Source organism: Acipenser ruthenus, chromosome 16 (assembly GCF_902713425.1).
Source record: "Acipenser ruthenus chromosome 16, fAciRut3.2 maternal haplotype, whole genome shotgun sequence".
NCBI classification, from domain to species: domain Eukaryota; kingdom Metazoa; phylum Chordata; class Actinopteri; order Acipenseriformes; family Acipenseridae; genus Acipenser; species Acipenser ruthenus.
This window is the reverse complement of record NC_081204.1, coordinates 27,815,462-27,834,772: the sequence shown is the minus strand read 5'-3', so window position 1 is coordinate 27,834,772 and position 19,311 is coordinate 27,815,462. Positions and strand designations below refer to the sequence as shown.

The following is a 19,311-nucleotide window of genomic DNA, read 5'->3' as shown; positions in this document are numbered from 1 at the left end:
AAGTCTCTGATGAAGGCACAAGCCCCTTCCTCCTTTTCAAACCATCTCGCTCTTGTGTCAGCTGCTGCCTTTGAAAATGAATTAATGAACGCTGCTTAAGGAGACTGATTAGCATTCAAAGGCAGGGAAGCAGGGAAGCAAACAAACACAAACATTGCCCAATAACACAGCAAGAGGAATTTCAAAGAGCTTTGCACTTACTATACGCAATTGATATATACTGTAAGCAACTGAGGGTAAAACTAGATTTTTTTTCTCTCTCTTCAAATGGTAAAATATTATTGCTCTTTAAATTATTCCATTAAGATCACAGCAAATAGTTGCCCATATTAGCTATTCTATTTGTAGTTTAAACTTTGTAGGATAAATCTTCTCATGATGATGAAGAGTTTGAGCTATCCCACATTCCTCACCTGATGAAACCTTAAAGAAAGGCAACCACTTCTATATTATGTGTAATTAAAATACTTTTAATTGTGATTTGATGAGACAGGCTTGAAATTCTTTCATGGCTGAGGCAGGTAATTAGCAGCTTCTGCTCTAATCTCCCCGGGGGATGCAGTCTTTCAAGTCTCTACAGAACACATTAGATTTTGTACTCTGTCAACCTGCTAGTAAACAAACTATCTGACTGGAACATGCAGCTCATTTGATGTTACACAATAGAAGTACAACATGTTTTAACAGAAGTAATACATAAGGTTGAATTTTTTTTCACGGTTATCGCAACTTTCACAATTCTGTTAAATTTACCCATTGCCGTGTAATATGTGGTTCCCTGTGATAATTCCCATTTCTGAATGAATAGTGTAAATAAACATATTTTTTTATCACTTAAAAATAAATACAGCAAACATTTGCCTTATCGACACACTACCTGTTACACTGCATTTAGGAACCTGGCAGACGACTTAGTTTGCTCCCGGTTAATGATTGAACACATTGCATAGAGCTGCACGATTTGTTTAAAATGTCTTCAATGAAAAAGACACCAGCTGCATCAAAGATCAGAAATACTTCTGCTAAAGATCGCTCTGTCCAGTACAAGAAGGGGACATTTCACGTGTCTGTTGTTATTTTTACATTTATTTATGTTTTTATTTTGTTTGATAATTCACCGATGGTGAAAGTAAAATGTCTTTAAATGGTGTACATAAAAACTATTCTACAATTTAGCATTTAATGTTTTTCAGATAAGCATTTAAATATTTAGGAACATTTGTTGAATAACAACTCCAGACAAAATTATCAATTTTGCTTTCAAAAATACTATGTTTCGTCGTGAAAAATCTTGAAATACCTATTTTGAGATGCAGTGACATAAGCAATTTTTTACCCTGAATTTTTTACAGCCTTAGTTATAAACCCCCCTTGAAATGATGTTCATACACTGTAGCACAATGAAATACAGCGAGATGGTAAGAGAGCTCACCATTCATCCCCACAGCTCACAAAGGGTCAGAACATCCTAATAGTTCAATATAACACACAAAATAATGTTTCAATGAGTTACAATTTTAAATAAATAATAATAAACTGCTCTTCAGATTAGCGTTGTAAAATTCAAATAAAGTGTATTTAAAAACCTACAACAAAATTTAAAAAAGAATAAATTTTTAGCATATTAAGTTGCTTATTTAGAATATTGATATCGTCCTACATATTATTGATGTCATATTTTGTTCAATATTGATTTACTTTCATTGTATTAAAACAAACATTTACTAATAACAAAACCATACTACTTTAAAGTCCTTACCATTAGATCTCTACCTGTCAGTGCTTATCTCTATTCTATCAATTGGACCGCACTGCCTCCCAGTCCTTAGCTTTTATATAGACTTAGGTCACACTGCCTCCTAGCACTCAATTCTAACCAATAGGGCACACTGCACTCCAGTCCTCCACTCTAAATACCATCCATACCATAATAATAAAAGTACTCTTATTCTGAAATATGATTTAAAGGGGCATCGTCTGTAAAAGTGCGTGAACAGTAGCAGAAAGCAGACTTCAGGGTAGAGCCCATATTCCTGTGGGTTGGTGTGCAGCTGTCACTGTAGCCACGACAGCGCAGAGAATTGCAGTCAGCTGTGCAGATCCCTTATTCCAGAGAGTCTCTCTCTAGCTGCAGTAAACATGTCATTCCTTCACAATCATGGTGTACAGCCAACGCAGAATCAGCTCTACGGAGTGCTAACAGAGAGGCGCCGGGCCCACGTTGTTTCATGCTATAACTCAAGTCTCTACAGTCACAGTGCAAGGTGCAGGTGGAGGGCTATCTGCGCAGCCACAGCCAGCTGTTGACGAGGCTGGCACTGACCAGGAGGGTGAACAGCACCAACTCGGTCTGCCGGTGCGCCGCACTCTGCTTCTCCAGCCCTGCCAGACGCCTGCTCATCTTACTCAACTGAAACAGAAGGAATCCGTAATTACATACACTGTAGCTACACGCTAACTACACCTATGTGGAATCTACGATTAAAATTACTGAGCTGAGTTAATTATGGATGTAACTAAATATCTATTTTAATTATCTAAACAGAGATCGTTAGATCCTGCTCTAAAATTGACTTATACAGTAAAAGAAAGGTGAAATCTGTATAGATCTGCTGCTTTTTAGAGTTGAAGTAGAGCTTGGTACAGAAGTGCAAGTTTAATTACATTATACACCATAATCCATTCACAACATCCACAAATATCATTACATTGAACAGAACTAAAGAACCATAGTGCAGTAGACAGACATGTAGAGTAAACAGACACAGAAACTGGTTAGAGACGAATCCCTTTCATCTTGTATTATTCATTTTGTGGAGGTGAAATCATGTTAGTTTTTCTCAATTGGAACACCACAGGGATATTAAACCACAAGTGAAGCACAGCGATTCCCTCCCCTCACCTGTCTCCTAAGTGCGAGAACCTCCACAACCCCCACGTCCTCTCCTTCAAGAACGATCCCCGAGTCATGGATACTGCAAGGACACACAAGCACAGTACACAGTACTTAAAAAGGAGGGTTATACATATATAACAGTTGTCTTGTTATTAGGAAGAGCCAACTAAAAGCAAAGACAATATAGCAGACAAACCTTGGTGATGTAGTCAATACTGGTCTATTCAGAAGTAACGTTTAAAAGACAAACAGGCAGTAGCTTATACTTTTAAGCGCACTATTCTTGGAAGTATGAATGTGTAAACATGTTTTTTTGGGGTTTTTTTTCCCCATTTACAGCTGGTTTCACAGGTAACATTGGACAGTCCAAGATTAGTGCTAATCAGGGTCAGGGAAACCAACCACTAGAGTTCATAGGTTTACTTTACATTCACCCCTGCCAACCACACAAAAGAGATGTTGTGAATCAGGGCTACTGTCCCACTAGGTCATCCATGGAAATATGTTCATTAAATACAAATAAGCCTGCACCTGTGTATTTGCTTATGACTGTGAACCGGGGGAAAAAAAGGACAGGGACAGTACTTGCTGTCCTGTCAGACAAAACTGCTTTTTAAAAATGGTAGTTTCTCAGTTAATACATATTATTCATGTATGTACAATTCATCAGTGTTGTGCATGGAGTTAATAAATGAACAGCCAGTAGAGGTCTCCCTCTGCACAGTAGTAATTCTGCTGCTTCCCTGGAAAGGCTGAGAGGAGAGGAGCTACAGTACTGTATGAGATGCCGTCACTTAGCGTTGTCAAATCTCTCAACCCACAATTTCTATTAAACACCAAGACTGGCTTTGTTTTACAACTACAATTTAGCTGAATAGCAAAGCTGAGGCTGGTGGAAGCAGCGAATAGGTGATGTCTAGGTGATTGTTCTTTTTAATCTGCCTGTATCTGCTCTGTGGAAGACAGAAAGCTTCAGTCTGCAGCTGCACATTCCCACTCCCACTGAAATATTTACTCATGAGTAATATTTATATGAAGAATAACCAGAATTGCATGGTCCAGTGGTTAAAGAAAAACGCCTGTAACCAGGAGGTCCCCGGTTCAAATCCCGGCTCACTCACTGACCTTCAGCAAGTCACTTAACCTCCTTGTGCTCCGTCTTTTGGGTGAGCCTTTGTTGTTAGTGACTCTGCAGCTGATGCATAGTTCACACACCCTAGTCTCTGTAAGTCGCCTTAGAGAAAGGCGTCTGCTAAATAAACAAATAATAATAAAGTCTTTAAATTGCTCTCGAGTGTAAGCTTTTTGTTAATGCTAGCAAATAAAATGCTTTCAAAATTGTGACCTTTAATAAAAAATGAAAAAGTAAAGCAAAGAAAGTGTATCACCTTCTTTTACTATGTTCAGTGAATGCATGGTCTGTTGTGTCAGCCTGGGTACACTCAGGGAAACTGTACCTTGGGAAACAGAAGCAAAAGACAAAAGGTTCCTTCTCAAGAGATACTGCAGGGAAGGGCTAACACAACAATTACACAATTACAATTTAAAAACAGATTAAAAAACAAACACATATTAGATAAACAGACATACAAACAAACCTTACAAATAGAAAAAGATATGCATAAAATCAGAAAGACAGACAACTACAGAAGAGAGGAAAAACTCCACTAGACAGACGTTTGTTACTGTATTTAGAAAATCAACCCACAACTAAAGGGCAAAATTCAATTAACTTTTACCTGGGAAAACGCATTTTATGAAGATATAATTTCATGCAATAAACAAAGTGTTTATTTTTGATCCGATACCTTATCAATGATATCTTAATCTAACGAATCTCATCTTCACATTCTTTTTTTTTTTTTTTCACCGCTCGCAACCCCTCTGCCGACTCGGGAAACGGAGGCTGGAACACGCGTCCTCCGAAACGTGCTCCTTCCAAGCTGTCATTTTTCGCACTGCAGATCCACAGCAATGCCACCAGACCTATAGTGCCGGAGGACAACACAGATCTGGCGGCTCCGCTGCAGAGCCACAGGCGCCCTATCGGCCACAGGGGTCGCTGATGCGCGGTGAGCCGTGGACTCCCCTGCCGACCTAAGCCCTCCCTACCCGGGCAGCGCTCAGCCAATTGTGCGCCGCCCCCTAGGAACTCTCGGTCACGGTCAGCTGTGACATAGCCTGGATTCGAACCTGCGATCTCTCATCTTCACATTCTTTATTTTAATGCTTGTATTTAATGCCTTTTTTTAAACTCACCAAGTCATTTAAATTTGGCCCAAAGTTTTAAGAACATTCCAAACCCACAGATAAACAGAGAGAATGCATAGATAAGTGTTAGAGAACACACACACCACGGAAATAAAAAAGGGCTAAAAAAGAAAGAAAAAATAAAATAGGTCGCAAAACATTTGCAGGTTTGACTTTATTTTAGAAGGCTCAAAATGTATGTAAGTCAGGAGGTAAAAAACATTTTGAGACCTAGATCTTGTCATGCAGTCCCTGAGAGAGAAGCCAAGCAGGAGTGAACCAGTGAGGAGTCACCTGGTGGCAAATTTTTGATTGATGGCCTGCAGGAGGCGCTGTGAGACCTGCCGCCCCACATATTTAGCTGCGTTAAGCACGCCGTGCGAGGACAGGAGGTTGGGGTCAGGTCCTGTCGAGGGGTAGAGAGGTACGGAGCACGGGGGCCCCGCATCTCTGCTGTGTTCACAAACACAAACACATTATGAGGGGGGAAATACACTAGACATGCACAGATTGTGTGAGTCTATTTCTTTAAGTGTGCGTGAGATAACAATGTGGAAACTTACAGTAAAAAATGTGACATGTTTTTGCCAAAAAGAAGCTTATTTGAAATTGAAAATGTCTATACACAGTATATTCTGCATAGTATGTAGATAGTAACTGTGTCTGAAGTATATTGGATTATATACATGTATGTGTATTTATTAAACATATGCAGTATATGCACCAGTCACCTATCTTCATTAGAGTAGACTGAAACACTCTGTCTACCCATTATCACAGCAGCAGGGCTGGAACCTGTGTTTCGTTTTCTCCACTCTAAATTAGCATGTTTCTAATCTGATATCACAAGGACAGTTCAGTTGCTCCATGGTCAACCCATTTGTATCCTCTAAATAAGCCAATACTAAAAACAAATCCTGTGACTTAAGGCTTATACCACCAATCTCATTCCACACCAAATAGTCTTTAGGCTGCAGTGGAGTGCTGTCCATTCTTCCTCCTTTGTCTCCCCTGGCCTTCAGGGTTGAAATGCCATAGGTACTTACAGACTGTGCTGCTGTTTAGAGACACACATAGCGGAGGAGCTTTTGCTGAAAGCACAGTCGCTCATTGATCTGCGGAGGGATGCCTTGTAAGGAAGAAAACACATTAATTAATTAAATTGCCTTTCCTGATGTCTGTTTCCCACCCTAGCATAGGAAGAAGCATTCATCCCCAAGCGGTATAACTAAACACACTGTAACACAGTATTGTATGTAGGTCACTGAAACACCTATAGTTAAAATCCTAATTCAAATTTAATTCTGGATTACTTTCTGTAGTTTCTCCAATTCTGCTAGTTTCAGGTTCAGCCTTCCTACCCCAGCTCCCCTGCCTGCATCAGTCCCAGACAGTTTAGTGGACATGAAGAAAAGTTACCTCTCTTGTATATCTTCCCCTCTCCCAACCCCCTGTGTGCTGGTCTTGGAGCATCCCCAGCGGAGATGGGGTGTGCAGTGCAGCAGATGGGACAATCCAGGACTTCTGGGGGGATATGTTGAGAAACGGGGGGCGCGGACCCAAATCCGGCATATCTGCTTGAAAATATAGCCTATATATTATTCAGAACTCAAATTAAACATATATGGCACTTCAAGTAGAAATCACATATGAAAGAGTTTAGTACTGGGAAATGCCTGCGGCGTCTTCGTTACTTCAAAATATTTTGCAATTTGTGGCCCCATGGTGGCAGAACATTGTTTTGTGTATTCCACTGAGAGTATTTCAAAGGTCATCATACATTTTCAGTATTGAATATTGCACAATCCCAGCTTTTCTAGCTAGCACCTTGTTCAAAAAGTGCTGTAAAAAATGTAACCCATTAATGTCACAAATGTTGGTAAACTACTCAAACACAAACAGCATGTGTCACCACTTCCTCTTAACATGAATATAATGATCAGAATACTTTATTCATTCCTTATAATCAGATTATCAAGGCAGAGGTCCTTCTGATTTGCCACTAGTGCTGAGGAATAGTTGCACACAGTTTATATAGGTCTAGTGGATTGCATGGCACATCAAGTGACCACATAAATATATACATTGCAGACTAGAGACTTTCATTGTTACGTAACAAACGACTGCATATAATAAATCACCCACCTGCAAGTGACAGCCTATCAGGGAGGTGCATATTGAACGATGGGGGCGGATCATCTCGTTTCAGCTCTTCCATGCCTCCCAATGATGGGTCTGCTACCTTCAGCCTATCAGGGACTCTCATTTGCTGGCTGATGGCCTCGGTGAAACACAAGTCATATCTCTGCCAGGTCCCCTCTGCAGGATCACCTGGCTCAGCCATGAATGCTGAGGCTGCCATGGCAACTGGAAGAGAACAGTTCATTGCAGGGTGCATTAGGATGATTTACTGCCTAATAGGATAGACTGTTTTACTCACAAAGAAAGCAGTGCAAACTTTGAAACGGAGAATGGTGAATCACTGGGTATGTGCAAACCTAAATAGCATTACAAAGTCGACAGGCATCAGTGCTAATCTCACCTCCTCTACCTAACTACAGAGGAATTGCCTTGTGTGAACTGTACCACTTCCAGTCTTCAGAAGCCTAGGGTTAATAGAATACGATTAAACTGTCACTCACTGGTTACTCCAAGTGACACTCAAAAGTATGGAAGGTAATTGCTGAGTGCAAGAAAAGGTCCTAGTTGAACCCATTGCTGCTGTATGTCACCTGTTTTTACTAGCAGCGCTGCTTAGACTTAGAAAGAGACGTACGCATCAATTAAGGGTTTAAAAATAGACGACGAACTTAAAGCACCGGATACTGCATTTACAAATATACTTTTAACTAAACTCACATCTATGCATTTCCTTGCTTAATGTAATTGTATATGATTATTTATATTAGCACAGTATATGGACACTCATTTTGTTTTCCATTTCGGCTGACAGTCACTGGCGAAACAATACACGGTACAAAGTTTCCTAGTACCAAAAACGAATTAGCTGTCAAAGGATGTTTTCACAAGACAAACTGTAACCGTATTTAAGTATTGATGTAGTTTAATAAGTTATACATTCACGACATGTTTAACAAAAGAATGTTTAGAAAGTTTTAATTTTGACAAACCTGACAAACATCTCTTCCAGCTCTCCAGGTGACGTAAACTTTACACTGAAACACCGCCTCTTGTCTGCTTCGTCACAAACCAAGAGCCTGCGAGCGGCGGGATTGGCTGGAGAGCCAGTGAGGCCCATCCCTAAATGTCGGTGTAAACATGGGTTCGATCAGAAACAGAGGCCAGGCCTACTGACAGGGTTAGTTATCAACAATTGTTGATATCAAAACCCAAAAAATACAGTTAACTTGCTCCCTCAGACCAGCTTGATATTAAAACCAGATCCACAACAACAATTATCTCTTTTGGCAGGAAGCAGAAACAGCCTGGAAATTCTTCATTTTTATTAATGAATAAATAACTGCGCAGACAACCAATTCTTTTTCAATTAACATTTTTTTTTTAATATGTGCTTTCACAAAGCAATAATTTGGCACCTGTTGTCCATTGTGTCATGAAGTAGATGATAAATGCAAAAACGATCATTTCCTCTCTAGGCTGTTATGTAACACATCAGCATAAGTACTGGTCTGCAACACAGCCAACATACACTGACCCTGGGCAGACTGGAGACACAAATGACATCAGTCCATGAAAACACTTTCACCATATATATTGTACGTAGGTATGTTTATAAACCTGTACGATCATTAAAAAGCAATGAATGGTATTGTTTAATTTTACAAAAATATCCCTTCGGTCTTGCTAGATTTCTTACAGCCTTTTGTACATTTTTTGGTTCCATTTTCTACTTTTTGGTTTACTTTTTATTTTGTTGTTTCGTTTTTAACATGGCACTCAATATGGTTTGTAAACATTTTCTGCTCTTAAGCAGTGTTAAGAAGTAGCAAAATACCTTCTAATTTGCAGATGAGAATTGCATTGTGGACTGAGATTGAAGTGTTTTAATGGACTGCACATGCTGCTTCCCTCTGTAAATAGGGAATTAGATTTGGATAAGCCCGGGTCAATAAACAAGAAACACCCAAGCCCCCCAAAATGTTTAAGCCTTGTTGGAAAATCAGCCTTAATACTTGCTTAGCATAACACATTCCAAAACACAATGAATATCAAATAAGAACACAAATCAAATGTAAAGAATGTCCCTCCTCTCACTTGCATTCAATCTGGTATGTGCAATGACTGAATTAAAGCATTTCAAATGAGGGAGTTTGTAAGCAGTTCCTGCAGTACCATTGGGAAGCCCCTTTATGTGCTAAAAAACGTATAGCAACATTTTTATGATCTGTAATGAGGGACAACATCACCACCCCCCCACCTCTCCAAAGCTTACTGGAAGCTCATTATACACAAGGGAGCAAAGGTTCAACAACTGCAATTTAGCAATTCTGGGTGGCAGAATTAGAGATTAAATAGTGTTGTAGGAGTCACAGTTGATGCTAGTATTCTCTTCGGTTGAGCCTTCGGGGTTGATCTGATCAACCTATACCCTGCAGGATAAGCCACAAATAGCTGGACTGCACCTGGGAAATCACCCCGGATTCCATCAGTCACTTCTACGTGGTTATCCCAGGATTACTCCTACAAATAATGCAATCCAGTTATAACACAGATAACTTTACCTTTAAAACTGATTTATGTAAAGAGGGCATAATTTTTTTTTTTTTTAAACTGCAAACAGGTGCAACAAGCACAACTTCTATATGTTATATGATACACAATGAAAGACAATATAATGACAAATAACAACCCAAGACATGGTCCCTTTAATGCAGGAGGAAGCCGATAATATTCCTGCTGTCTTGGTGATTATTTTGTTCTGGCCGCCCAGTTACAAAACAGCACCCACTTGTAACTTATACACTCCCAAGCATTAAACATGAAGTGGCAAGTGATCCAAACCATCCAAAAGCAGGTAATCAATATTTAACTCTTTTTGTGTCACCGTCCAGAAACTACATCTTTGAAAGGAAACCAAACAAGGCTTGAGTTCAGGAATTACTAGATATGTTCTGGATTGCTGAGCAACCATCTGCTTTTTTATTGTCTGAAGTAAAAAGTATTCTTTTGTGCCCCTGACATAGAAAAGTACTGGAGCTGGAAGACAAACCGCATGGCAAGTTAAGAGTTAAACATTGTATGTGCTTCTTTACATCAGACATCAACTACCTAAAACACCAACATGCATAGCAAATGTTACTATACACACACTGTACATTAGGAGACTGGACAGCCCCAGAAAAGTTACATTACATTTGAAGTACACCCTATCAAGAACTGTGTTTAAAAATAATAATAATGAAAATGGACTTCCTTTAACAAAATGAATCTACCGGGCTTGGACACCAATATATAGATATTATTTATATTTATGAGGGACAGTTTTACTTGCTCACATCATTTCGTTTACAATGAAATTGGTTTATTACTAGTTGTGAAAAAACAAATGCAAATATTTTAAGCCTTTTTTTCAGTTTTAAAACAGTTTTTGACACAAGGCTGTTTTGACCCTCGTCTAATACATTTATGCGTTTCAGTTTAACTTTTTTGATATAGCTTTTGCTACAGAGAAAACTGTTAGTTCCCCATGGCTACTGTGGGTGGACAGTAAATAAATATAAAAAAAGGACAATTTCTTAGGTAACATTTCAGCAGGGAGGTACAGACCCAACGTTACACTCACATTCAAGTGGTTAAGTAGTTTCAGTAAACAGGTCACAAGTAAGGCTGGAAAAAACAATGATAGTACTCTGCATAGCGCCCCCCTAGTGTACATTTGCTTGGAATGCATCTGTATTATCTAAAGGAAAAAAAAAAAAAAAAAAAGGAAAACAGAAAGTACACATTGACAAAGGTATGACAGCCTTCCATTCACCATACACAATAAAGAGAGAAAGAAAGAAAAGCTAGGATATCCTTATCCGTTTCATGCGTGTGTGCTGTAAAGTTAACCAGAACTTGAGTGCAGGTCCACAGAGGCCGACAGATCAAGGGCTGGCAACCTGTTACTACTCTAGCAGGGAAGCAAACAGCCTGCTGGCTTCAGGTCTTTCAATCCTGTCCACCTGCACTCAAAACAGCGTGTCTCTGTAAAAACACCATCAGGGCTAGAACAGAACTGGGGAATTTCGAACACATTACAGAACTCCTGTGTGCTTAGCATTTGTTTATGGGAGCAAAAACTGTAATACTGTAAGTGAAATTATCCACACTTTAGGCTGTTTTTTCCTAAAACATTTAGAATTGAACTCATTTAAAACAATTAAATTTAATTTACTGGATAAAAAGGTATTGCACAAACCACTTCGGTGGAGTTGGCTACTGTAGATCTGTTAACGCGAACGCAGTGAAGAAAGAATATTATTGTCCAGGTTATAACAAAACCTCAAGACTGCTAGTTCCTCCCACTAGGCTCAGTCAAACATTTACTCGCATCCTCTTTCCACTAAACCGGACTCTAAAGGGTCACCTGTTCAGTTCTAACCCTGATTGAATACAGTGATCAATGGCTGTGCAGCTGTGCTTTAGAACACCAAAACATTCCATTTTAGAACACTTTTAAAAACATAGCCTTACCCACTCACCCACCCACCCCTAAACCTACCACTGATACAGTAGCAGGTCAACTAAATGATTGCTGATTCACAAGTATTTATGTGTGTCTCATTTTAAATTTGACAAATTCTCAAGAATGCAGAGTCATTGAAAGGCATCAGGTGTTTGAGAATTTTCATCGGTCCATTCCATAACTGTATTTTCAGCTGGAGACTTTCATCAGTAATCCTCCTTTAACATTCTGTACAGTGTGGAGAGGCCTCTGCACAGAGAGTTCACAGAGACCTTTGGACTGCAGGGCTGAATACAGACCTTCATTCAACAGCTCGCAGTACCTGGTCTCCCTCAGCTATAATCTTGGCACACTCTCCTGGCTCTCCCATCCCTCAAGGTTTTACAGAAGCTCTGTTCTGCCTGAATAGATCCTTGCAATGTTCTTTCTTAACACTCCCAGCAATTGTAGGAGTAAGAAAACATTAAAAGCACAGAGATCCTGCAGCTTCACTGTTCAGCTAATCATGAAAGCTGTTTGAATACATTCCAATCTCAATAACCAATCACAACACTACTCCAGAGGTTCACCACCCTAAATGTCAGAGATCACAGGGAATTTCTAGGGGTCACGGTCATTAGAAATGACTTTCCTGAAACCAGACTCCTATTGCTTTGCTCTAATTGAAGACATTCTCCATATACCCCCTTCTCTATTCTATATATTATAGTAAACTTTTGTTGTTGTGCTTTTTCTTTCTATTGTTTTTTAACAATTCAAGTTAAGGCGAAGGCGTCCGGTTTCGTATTTTCCTGTAAAGGGGGGGTGATGGGGGTTCTGGTCACTTCTGTCTTACAATCTCCTCATACTTAGGTGGCGGGTCACTGTAGGGGGCGCTGTTTTCATCGCTGCTGCTCTCCACATGTCCAGTGACTTCCTCGTAAGAAGGGGGTGGTGTGGCGCTGGAGAGCCGGGAGGCAACAGAGACAGAAGTGTCCTGAACATAAAGTGTCCGGTTGGCATGCCCGCTGCTAGCTGCCCCTGCCCTGGCGCTGGGCTCGTGGTGAGGCAGTTCTGTGGTCATGTGCGAGGGCTCCCGGTGCACCAGGATGCGGGGCAGGCTTCGGGAGGTCCGGTTAGTGAGGTAGCGGTTCTGGGAGTAAGCGGGACGGCGGCGTGTGGCTTTCTGAAGCTGGCACCTCCAGATGATGAAGAGCGCGATGATGATGAGCAAGGCCACGCCCAACAGGGGCACCACCATGTACATGGTGTCAGAGTGCTCAGTCTGCGGGTCAAGGTTGGTGCTCACGGTGTAGTAGGTCTTCCAGAACTCCATCTGCAACAACAATAAAACAAGCTACATTGCCATTATCTGCCATGGATAGAAATGCAAGCACTGTGAAAATATTGGTCAGCATGACCTGCATTTACAGTTTTTTTTAATAACTTTGTTACCAAAAGTATATGCTTAGAAGTCACTTCAATTTCAGGAAAGCAGTTTCAAACATTGAGCTTATGACCTCACAGTTTGTTTGCGTTAGATAACCTCAGAGGGAAACCTGGAACAAACTAAACTACTATGCAATGAGAGTCTTGTTTTCATCCCTGCTTCATTGACCTCCCCACTAGTCAGGCAACCACAAGTCCAAGTAGACTTCCCAGGCTGAGGCCTCAGACAGACAAACAGGCACGTCCTCATATACCCAGATTCTGATAAACTAAAAAAAATGACCAGACCAAGTTTCATCACATCATTGAATCAACAGTTCACTAGGTATATGTAAAGTGTGACATACATACATACATACATACATACTTACACACTGTGCAGTTGCCTTCACTATATCCTCGTTGCTGAGACAAATAAGACATACACAACAAGGGTCTCAGAAAGCCAAGAGTCAAGTTTAGGATTTTAACCTTTGTTATGGATCACAGTGCATGTTAGTAAGGCTTTAGTTTGTGGTTAGGCTAAATGTCATCAGGGTTTGGTTAGAAGATTTCAGAATTTGGGTTAATGTGTGTTTAGGAGTCTCAGCAGTCCAAATAAGCGAGGAACACTTGGGTGAATGCAGTAATATAAAAGTACGTGCTTCACACTGTATCTGGGTTCCACCACCACACAGTAGGCTATGTTGGAGAGTGAGGAGAGGGAGAAGAGCGAGAGCGGTTACCGTCATCTCCTGGTTCTCAAAGACCTCCCTGGCCTCTTCGTAGCTGCAGATCTCTTCGTTGCACTCGCGCTCAATGTTGCCCTGACGGAACTCTTCCAGGAAGCCGTTAGCCCTCGGCAGACGCTTGAGGAGGGATTTGGCATCCTTCGCGTCTAGGAAAGCTGGGGTGGGGGGGGGGGGGAGGGGGGTGACAGCAGAGAATCAGAAACTTAAACACAAACCTTTCAGAACTGAAGCCGTCAGTGCAAGTACATGTCATCTCAAGTTGTCAAAGCCTTGCATGTAAGTTGTTTAAACAATGGCAATGATCTGAAGTTTCCTGTTACAAGGTAACTTTCTGAGGAGAATTTGTGAAACTTAGTCAAAGCAACAACCTGTTACTACAGCCAAAGACTGTTGAAAACATTACACATATCAAGTATGAATTAAAATGACAAACAATTTGGCCAGTCCTTTTTCTTGCTAACTTAACAGTGTGGAATAAATAACAAAATATAATACAAGCATGATACAATATTTTATCGACTCCTGTCTTGCCAGTATCACACCAATACAATTTAAGAGAGTTAATTGCTTACAGCATTGAGCCATCAAACATGGGGTGGGTATATTGAAACATTTTACTTTATACTCTGGCTCTCAGTCTCGTAGAAGAAAGCTACCAAAAGCTTGTTGAATTGCAGTATCCTTCCTTATTTTAAATCCTGCTGCTCTTAAACTGGTTCCCTGTGCCCTGAATCAAAGTGGCTGTGCTTTCCTCTGTCTGTTTTGGTATCAAGGGATGTCATTAGTTGTATTAAACAAAGCACCTCCAGCAACAGCATTCTGCTCCTGTCTAGTTCTACTTTATCTTGGGGTGGCACTGTAATGTTAGTCTAGGCATTATTTCCATCAATATACAGTACCATATAGTCTTTTATATCTTCCTCAGCTCCCAGTGAGGCATTAAAAACAAGGTAGGTACAGTAAGTAACATACAGTAAATACACCAAGTCAAGGAAATAAATAACATATTAGAGGTCCCCTGTGAAATGCTGATGCATATTTGAATCAAAACCAAGTGTTTCTTAAGATACAGCCTTCAAAAAAGTTAGCCAATCAGGTGTTAGTCAGTTTCAAAAATAAGATAGGGCTAGTGGAGGAATAGGCTACCTTTTCATTCCTTTCACCTGGTTTTGAATGAGGCTCTGGTCACAACTGAAATGAGCCTCAATTTGACACAGATGACAACACAGAATTTAATCAAAAGCCACTGCTTAAGAAGGTGTCCAGGACTTGAAGGCAAGGGGTTGTTCAGGCCAGGAATGAGATGTAATTGTTTGCAAAGCTGTCTCCTGGCCTCTGCGGGCTCCTTGACTAATTGTAACCTCGCCTTTCACAAACACTACATTTCACAAAGTAAAAGCACAGGAATCTGAACAACAGTACAATTAGGCAAACATGTTGCAAAGAGCACATGAGAAATACACTCTCAACTTGATTAGAGGTAGTCACCCAACACATAAACATACAAAATACCCTGGGTTAAAAGACTGGTTTAATTTAAGATTAATCTGGAAACACATAACATTTTAAACAGGAGCAAAACCATAATGCTATAGTCAGCCTTGGAGCCTTGGAATGTTTTTACTATTCATTAACCCTGTTTACCATTCTAATTCCCCAGTATGTTTTACTTATAACATGGTATACCTCAGTGCTGTTGTAACAGAACATTTATTAACCTGTTATCCCCATCACTGGAGTTATGGAGAGGCATCATTACTCCACCGCATTTCACTTCAGAAAAAAAATGTAAAATCTATAGGACATATTATATTTTAATAAACCTCTGTTACTTAAGATTGCATTCTTCTTAAATCCACTTACACCAGGACACATCTATAAGTACGGCCGAACACTGTGTATTATAATATAATATAATGCTATTGAGAATAATTATTATACAACTGTAATATAATACTTTATCTTCTCAACAGTAAGACATCACAATGCCTGAAATAGCATGCATCTCTATTGTAAAAAGCCCATGCATGTTGTATATGTATATGCGGTGTATGCATCACTTTCAAAATGACAGGCAAGTTGTATTTTTATCTCTTAAATAAAGATGTACTCACTTTCTGCCATAGTGCCAGACCACCACTTCTAATAGAATGCATTGACCTACCAAAAACAGAAAGCAACATAAGAAAAGTCTGAGAACGAGAAAAGGCCATTCGGCCCATCAAGGCTCGTCCCTTGTTAGCACACCATTTTCCACTACTGGGGGGTGGGGGGGGGGGGGGGAACTAATTTAAAAGCATAGAATCTAGTATTTCTTTTAATGTTCCCAGTGTTTTAGATCCTACTACTTCATATGGTAGGCTATTCCATGTATTTATAACTCTCTGCGTAAAAACATGCTTCCTTCTTAACTTACTTAAAAGAAAAGTTAATGACAGCCTTCGGTTTCCTATTTTACTGTCAGCTTACCTTTGATCTTGGATTGAAGATACAGTACTACCTTGACAATATTATGATACTGATCAAGTGAAGTGTAGTATTGTGATGTATGTATTTGCTGGGAAATGATTGCTAGTGTTCCTTGTCACACTGTTGTGCTGCAAAGACAAAGAAGCATTTCACACACGGGTTGCTTGCTTTATTTTCTCTATTTCTCTAAAAAAAGACTATGGTTCAAGATACCAGTCCCAAGCCAAAAGTCTTCTGTCATTTTCTGAATTAGGGTGCGTCCAGCAGGACACGTGGCATTCTGATATATGAATCCATTAATAGAACATTCAGTTGTATCAGGTTTCATGCTTTTATTGGAGCAGTTCTTATTATATTTCAATCCTGTCCACTGCACAAAATCACTTCATTTCATTTTGGAATTCCAAACAGAATCTAGATGCAGTATATTAATTTAACATGGAGAGAACAGGGAGCAGACAAAAAAAACTGGTATAACAAATTTAAAAAAATGAGACTAAGTACAGACTCGTGCTGTGTTCTGAATAATGTGGTTCTAGATAGTTAGCATGACCTTTTCCGTTTAATGCAAATTTCATATAAAAATGCACAAATGTGTTTGATGTTCTAATAGACTATTGGAGAAGAGCTAAATAGCTTTTAACACAAGAAGCGCACAACCCATTATAAGGGCATTTGACGTGCGAATCAAAATACTTGATAGTCCTGAACAGCCTGCAAGCGTGTTATTCGTGTTTATTCAGCTGAGAAACTCTTTTTAGTGAGGTCTGCTCTTTCATTCAGGACACCAGATAAAAGTGCACTCCCAATCCAACAGACCCCCGGCTCCGTGTCTTTACCGAGAAGCGAATGCTATATTCTCTGTTCGAAATTTGTGCTCGGGAAATAGTTTTTCAGTGTTATAATAAACCTACTATAATTATACAAATCACCGAGGTGTTCCCATGTTAACAACATCGAGAAGGAGGTGGCAAAAAGAGACGCCTAACTATGTAGCACTGGACGCACATATGTGTAAAAATAAAAAAACAAGTATTTATATGTCCAGTGTATATTTATATTTTAAATGGCTATCTATCTGTCTGTATAGGTTACATCATAGGGAGTGGTGAGAAGTATTTTTGACTTTGGCCAATATGTTTTATTCTGAACTTACTAAGCTATTAATGTTATACAAGCAAAAATCTAATACCAAACAAACAAACAAACAAACAAACAAATAAATAAATAAATAAAAGTAAAGCTAAATTTAAAACACAGTAACGGAGCAATACTAATCCGTTGGGAATATGAATTCTGTATATTTTTAACAATTGTACATTAATAAAAGTATGAATAAAACAATTAATTAGAATTGATTACATACCCTCGCCTATCCATTCAGTATGAATTATATTCGTATTAAAAAAAAAAAAAAAAAGACAAGCGAAAAAATGTTCCATACCATAATGAAATATTTTATTTATAAGAATCTTCATTGTGGTTTTTGAAATATACGTACTGTAGTGTTTACTTTTATTTAACTTCGGAAGACTATATAACACGCCTGTGACCGATACAAACTATAGAGATAAATGTTTTCAAAATTGTTTATAAAAATAAGCAATGTAAAATAGTCCGCTTACCTTACGTATTGTTTGCAACCCCATTCCTGAACTGCAACAAGACCATCTTCATAAGCCGTGGAGCGTCTGAGAGAGAAACGCAGCTCAGCCAATCAGAAGACCCAGATCGACAGATTTCTCCAATCACCGCAGAAAGATGTTTCTCAGATATGTACGTCAGCAGCCCTCTGTTAACGGTGCATTATGGGGGTTGATGTTCATTCGCACTTTCTTGCTTTATTCTTTGAAATTCATTCGCCAAAAGTAAAAAAAAAACTGCGCGCGACATCGGTCCTTGGATATAAGCGGTTATCATTATTTTTCAGAGGGTTCGTTTTGTTTTTTTTGATATTTTTTTAGAAAACGTCCACCTTTCAGAATAAAAAAGGAATAAATATTTGCCACACCTTTGTACAAAAGACTACAACTACCAAAATCCCTACAACTCACGGTCTAGTCCCCTTGCTATTTTTTTTTTTTTTTCTGAAAAGATGTTTTGCATCAAGCAGGGAAGTTGGGGATCATGGTTTGTTGTTTTTATTTTGAGTGACCGGGTGTCTTATATCATATTTAATATTTAATTGTATTGTATAGTTCGAGCCCCAGTATTGGAAACACACCCTATTGAGATTGCGTATGTTCGATAGTTATGCTCTGGGCGGCTCCTTATGATTTATTTATTTATTTATTTATTTATTTTTTTTTTTTTATTTTTTTTTTTATTTTTTTTTTTCTTGATCCACATTCGGTCTCGTTGAATCGCAGCTGCTCTGGTCATTGACAGATTTAGGACTGGGCGGGGTTATTTAGGATTGAAACGCTTTGAGCCTTTGTGCTCAAACGGTATAGAAAACAGATGTCGTTGGGATCAGCATGGGGTAGTGCTTTTGATACTGTCTGGGTGTGTTATTGGGAAACCGTGTGTGTCTGTGTCACGACCACAAGAAAGCGTGAGGCGCACCGTGATGTAGGTTTAGACACAGGACTGTGATGTGCGTGGGTGTGTGTTTCATGACGTCCTAGAGGTCGATAAACTAATAAGAGCGACACGACTCCTTACGGTAGTTTTAACAAGCTATTGAGAACACCAGAATGTGAGAGTGTAGTAAAAACATCAGGCATTCTGTCTGTATGTAAAACTTATATTTTTACATGTGCAAGCCGTGGGTATAGGCCCTGCTGATAAACTTTTTCATGTAACTGATGTCCCACATTTTCTTATTACAGCTGTGGAGGACACTTAATATAACTGACATGTTTGGTTAATGAGTTATCCTAGGGCAG

The 19,311-nt window shown here is 39.4% G+C and overlaps 2 protein-coding genes across 4 annotated transcripts; both read right to left on the bottom strand.

The window, feature by feature from the left end:
• Positions 1-441: 441 nt before the first annotated feature.
• On the bottom strand, positions 442-8,545 carry LOC117411855 (mitochondrial fission factor homolog B). Of its 2 annotated transcripts, XM_058989259.1 has the most exons (8): positions 8,278-8,545; positions 7,292-7,513; positions 6,566-6,720; positions 6,193-6,275; positions 5,441-5,599; positions 4,285-4,353; positions 2,903-2,975; positions 442-2,410 (listed from the first exon to the last, which is right to left on the bottom strand). In XM_058989259.1, the coding sequence occupies exons 2-8, from the start codon at positions 7,506-7,508 to the stop codon at positions 2,279-2,281; spliced, it is 888 nt and encodes a 295-aa protein (XP_058845242.1). In that variant the 5' UTR covers positions 7,509-7,513; positions 8,278-8,545; the 3' UTR covers positions 442-2,278. The 2 variants fall into 2 exon arrangements, with proteins under 2 accessions (XP_058845242.1, XP_058845243.1); XM_058989260.1 differs by lacking the exon at positions 5,441-5,599.
• Positions 8,546-11,034: 2,489 nt separating this feature from the next.
• LOC131697822 (transmembrane gamma-carboxyglutamic acid protein 3-like) lies at positions 11,035-18,149 on the bottom strand. 2 transcript variants are annotated; one of them, XM_058989261.1, is made up of 5 exons: positions 18,049-18,148; positions 16,424-16,551; positions 16,069-16,114; positions 13,949-14,109; positions 11,035-13,110 (listed from the first exon to the last, which is right to left on the bottom strand). In XM_058989261.1, the coding sequence occupies exons 3-5, from the start codon at positions 16,076-16,078 to the stop codon at positions 12,616-12,618; spliced, it is 666 nt and encodes a 221-aa protein (XP_058845244.1). In that variant the 5' UTR covers positions 16,079-16,114; positions 16,424-16,551; positions 18,049-18,148; the 3' UTR covers positions 11,035-12,615. The 2 variants fall into 2 exon arrangements, with proteins under 2 accessions (XP_058845244.1, XP_058845245.1); XM_058989262.1 differs by lacking the exon at positions 16,424-16,551 and having other exon boundaries at positions 18,049-18,149.
• Positions 18,150-19,311: the final 1,162 nt, after the last annotated feature.

Coding starts and splice junctions, on each gene's coding strand:
- LOC117411855 (XM_058989259.1), bottom strand. CDS start 7,508: ATGGCAGCCTCAGCATTCATGGCTGAGCCAGGTGATCCTGCAGAGGGG. Junction 6,721..7,291: donor TGATAGGCTGTCACTTGCAG/GTGGGTGATTTA, acceptor ATTTTCAAGCAG/ATATGCCGGATTTGGGTCCG. Junction 6,276..6,565: donor GGGGAAGATATACAAGAGAG/GTAACTTTTCTT, acceptor CTTCCTTACAAG/GCATCCCTCCGCAGATCAAT.
- LOC131697822 (XM_058989262.1), bottom strand. Junction 13,111..13,948: donor TTGAGAACCAGGAGATGACG/GTAACCGCTCTC, acceptor TTGTTGTTGCAG/ATGGAGTTCTGGAAGACCTA.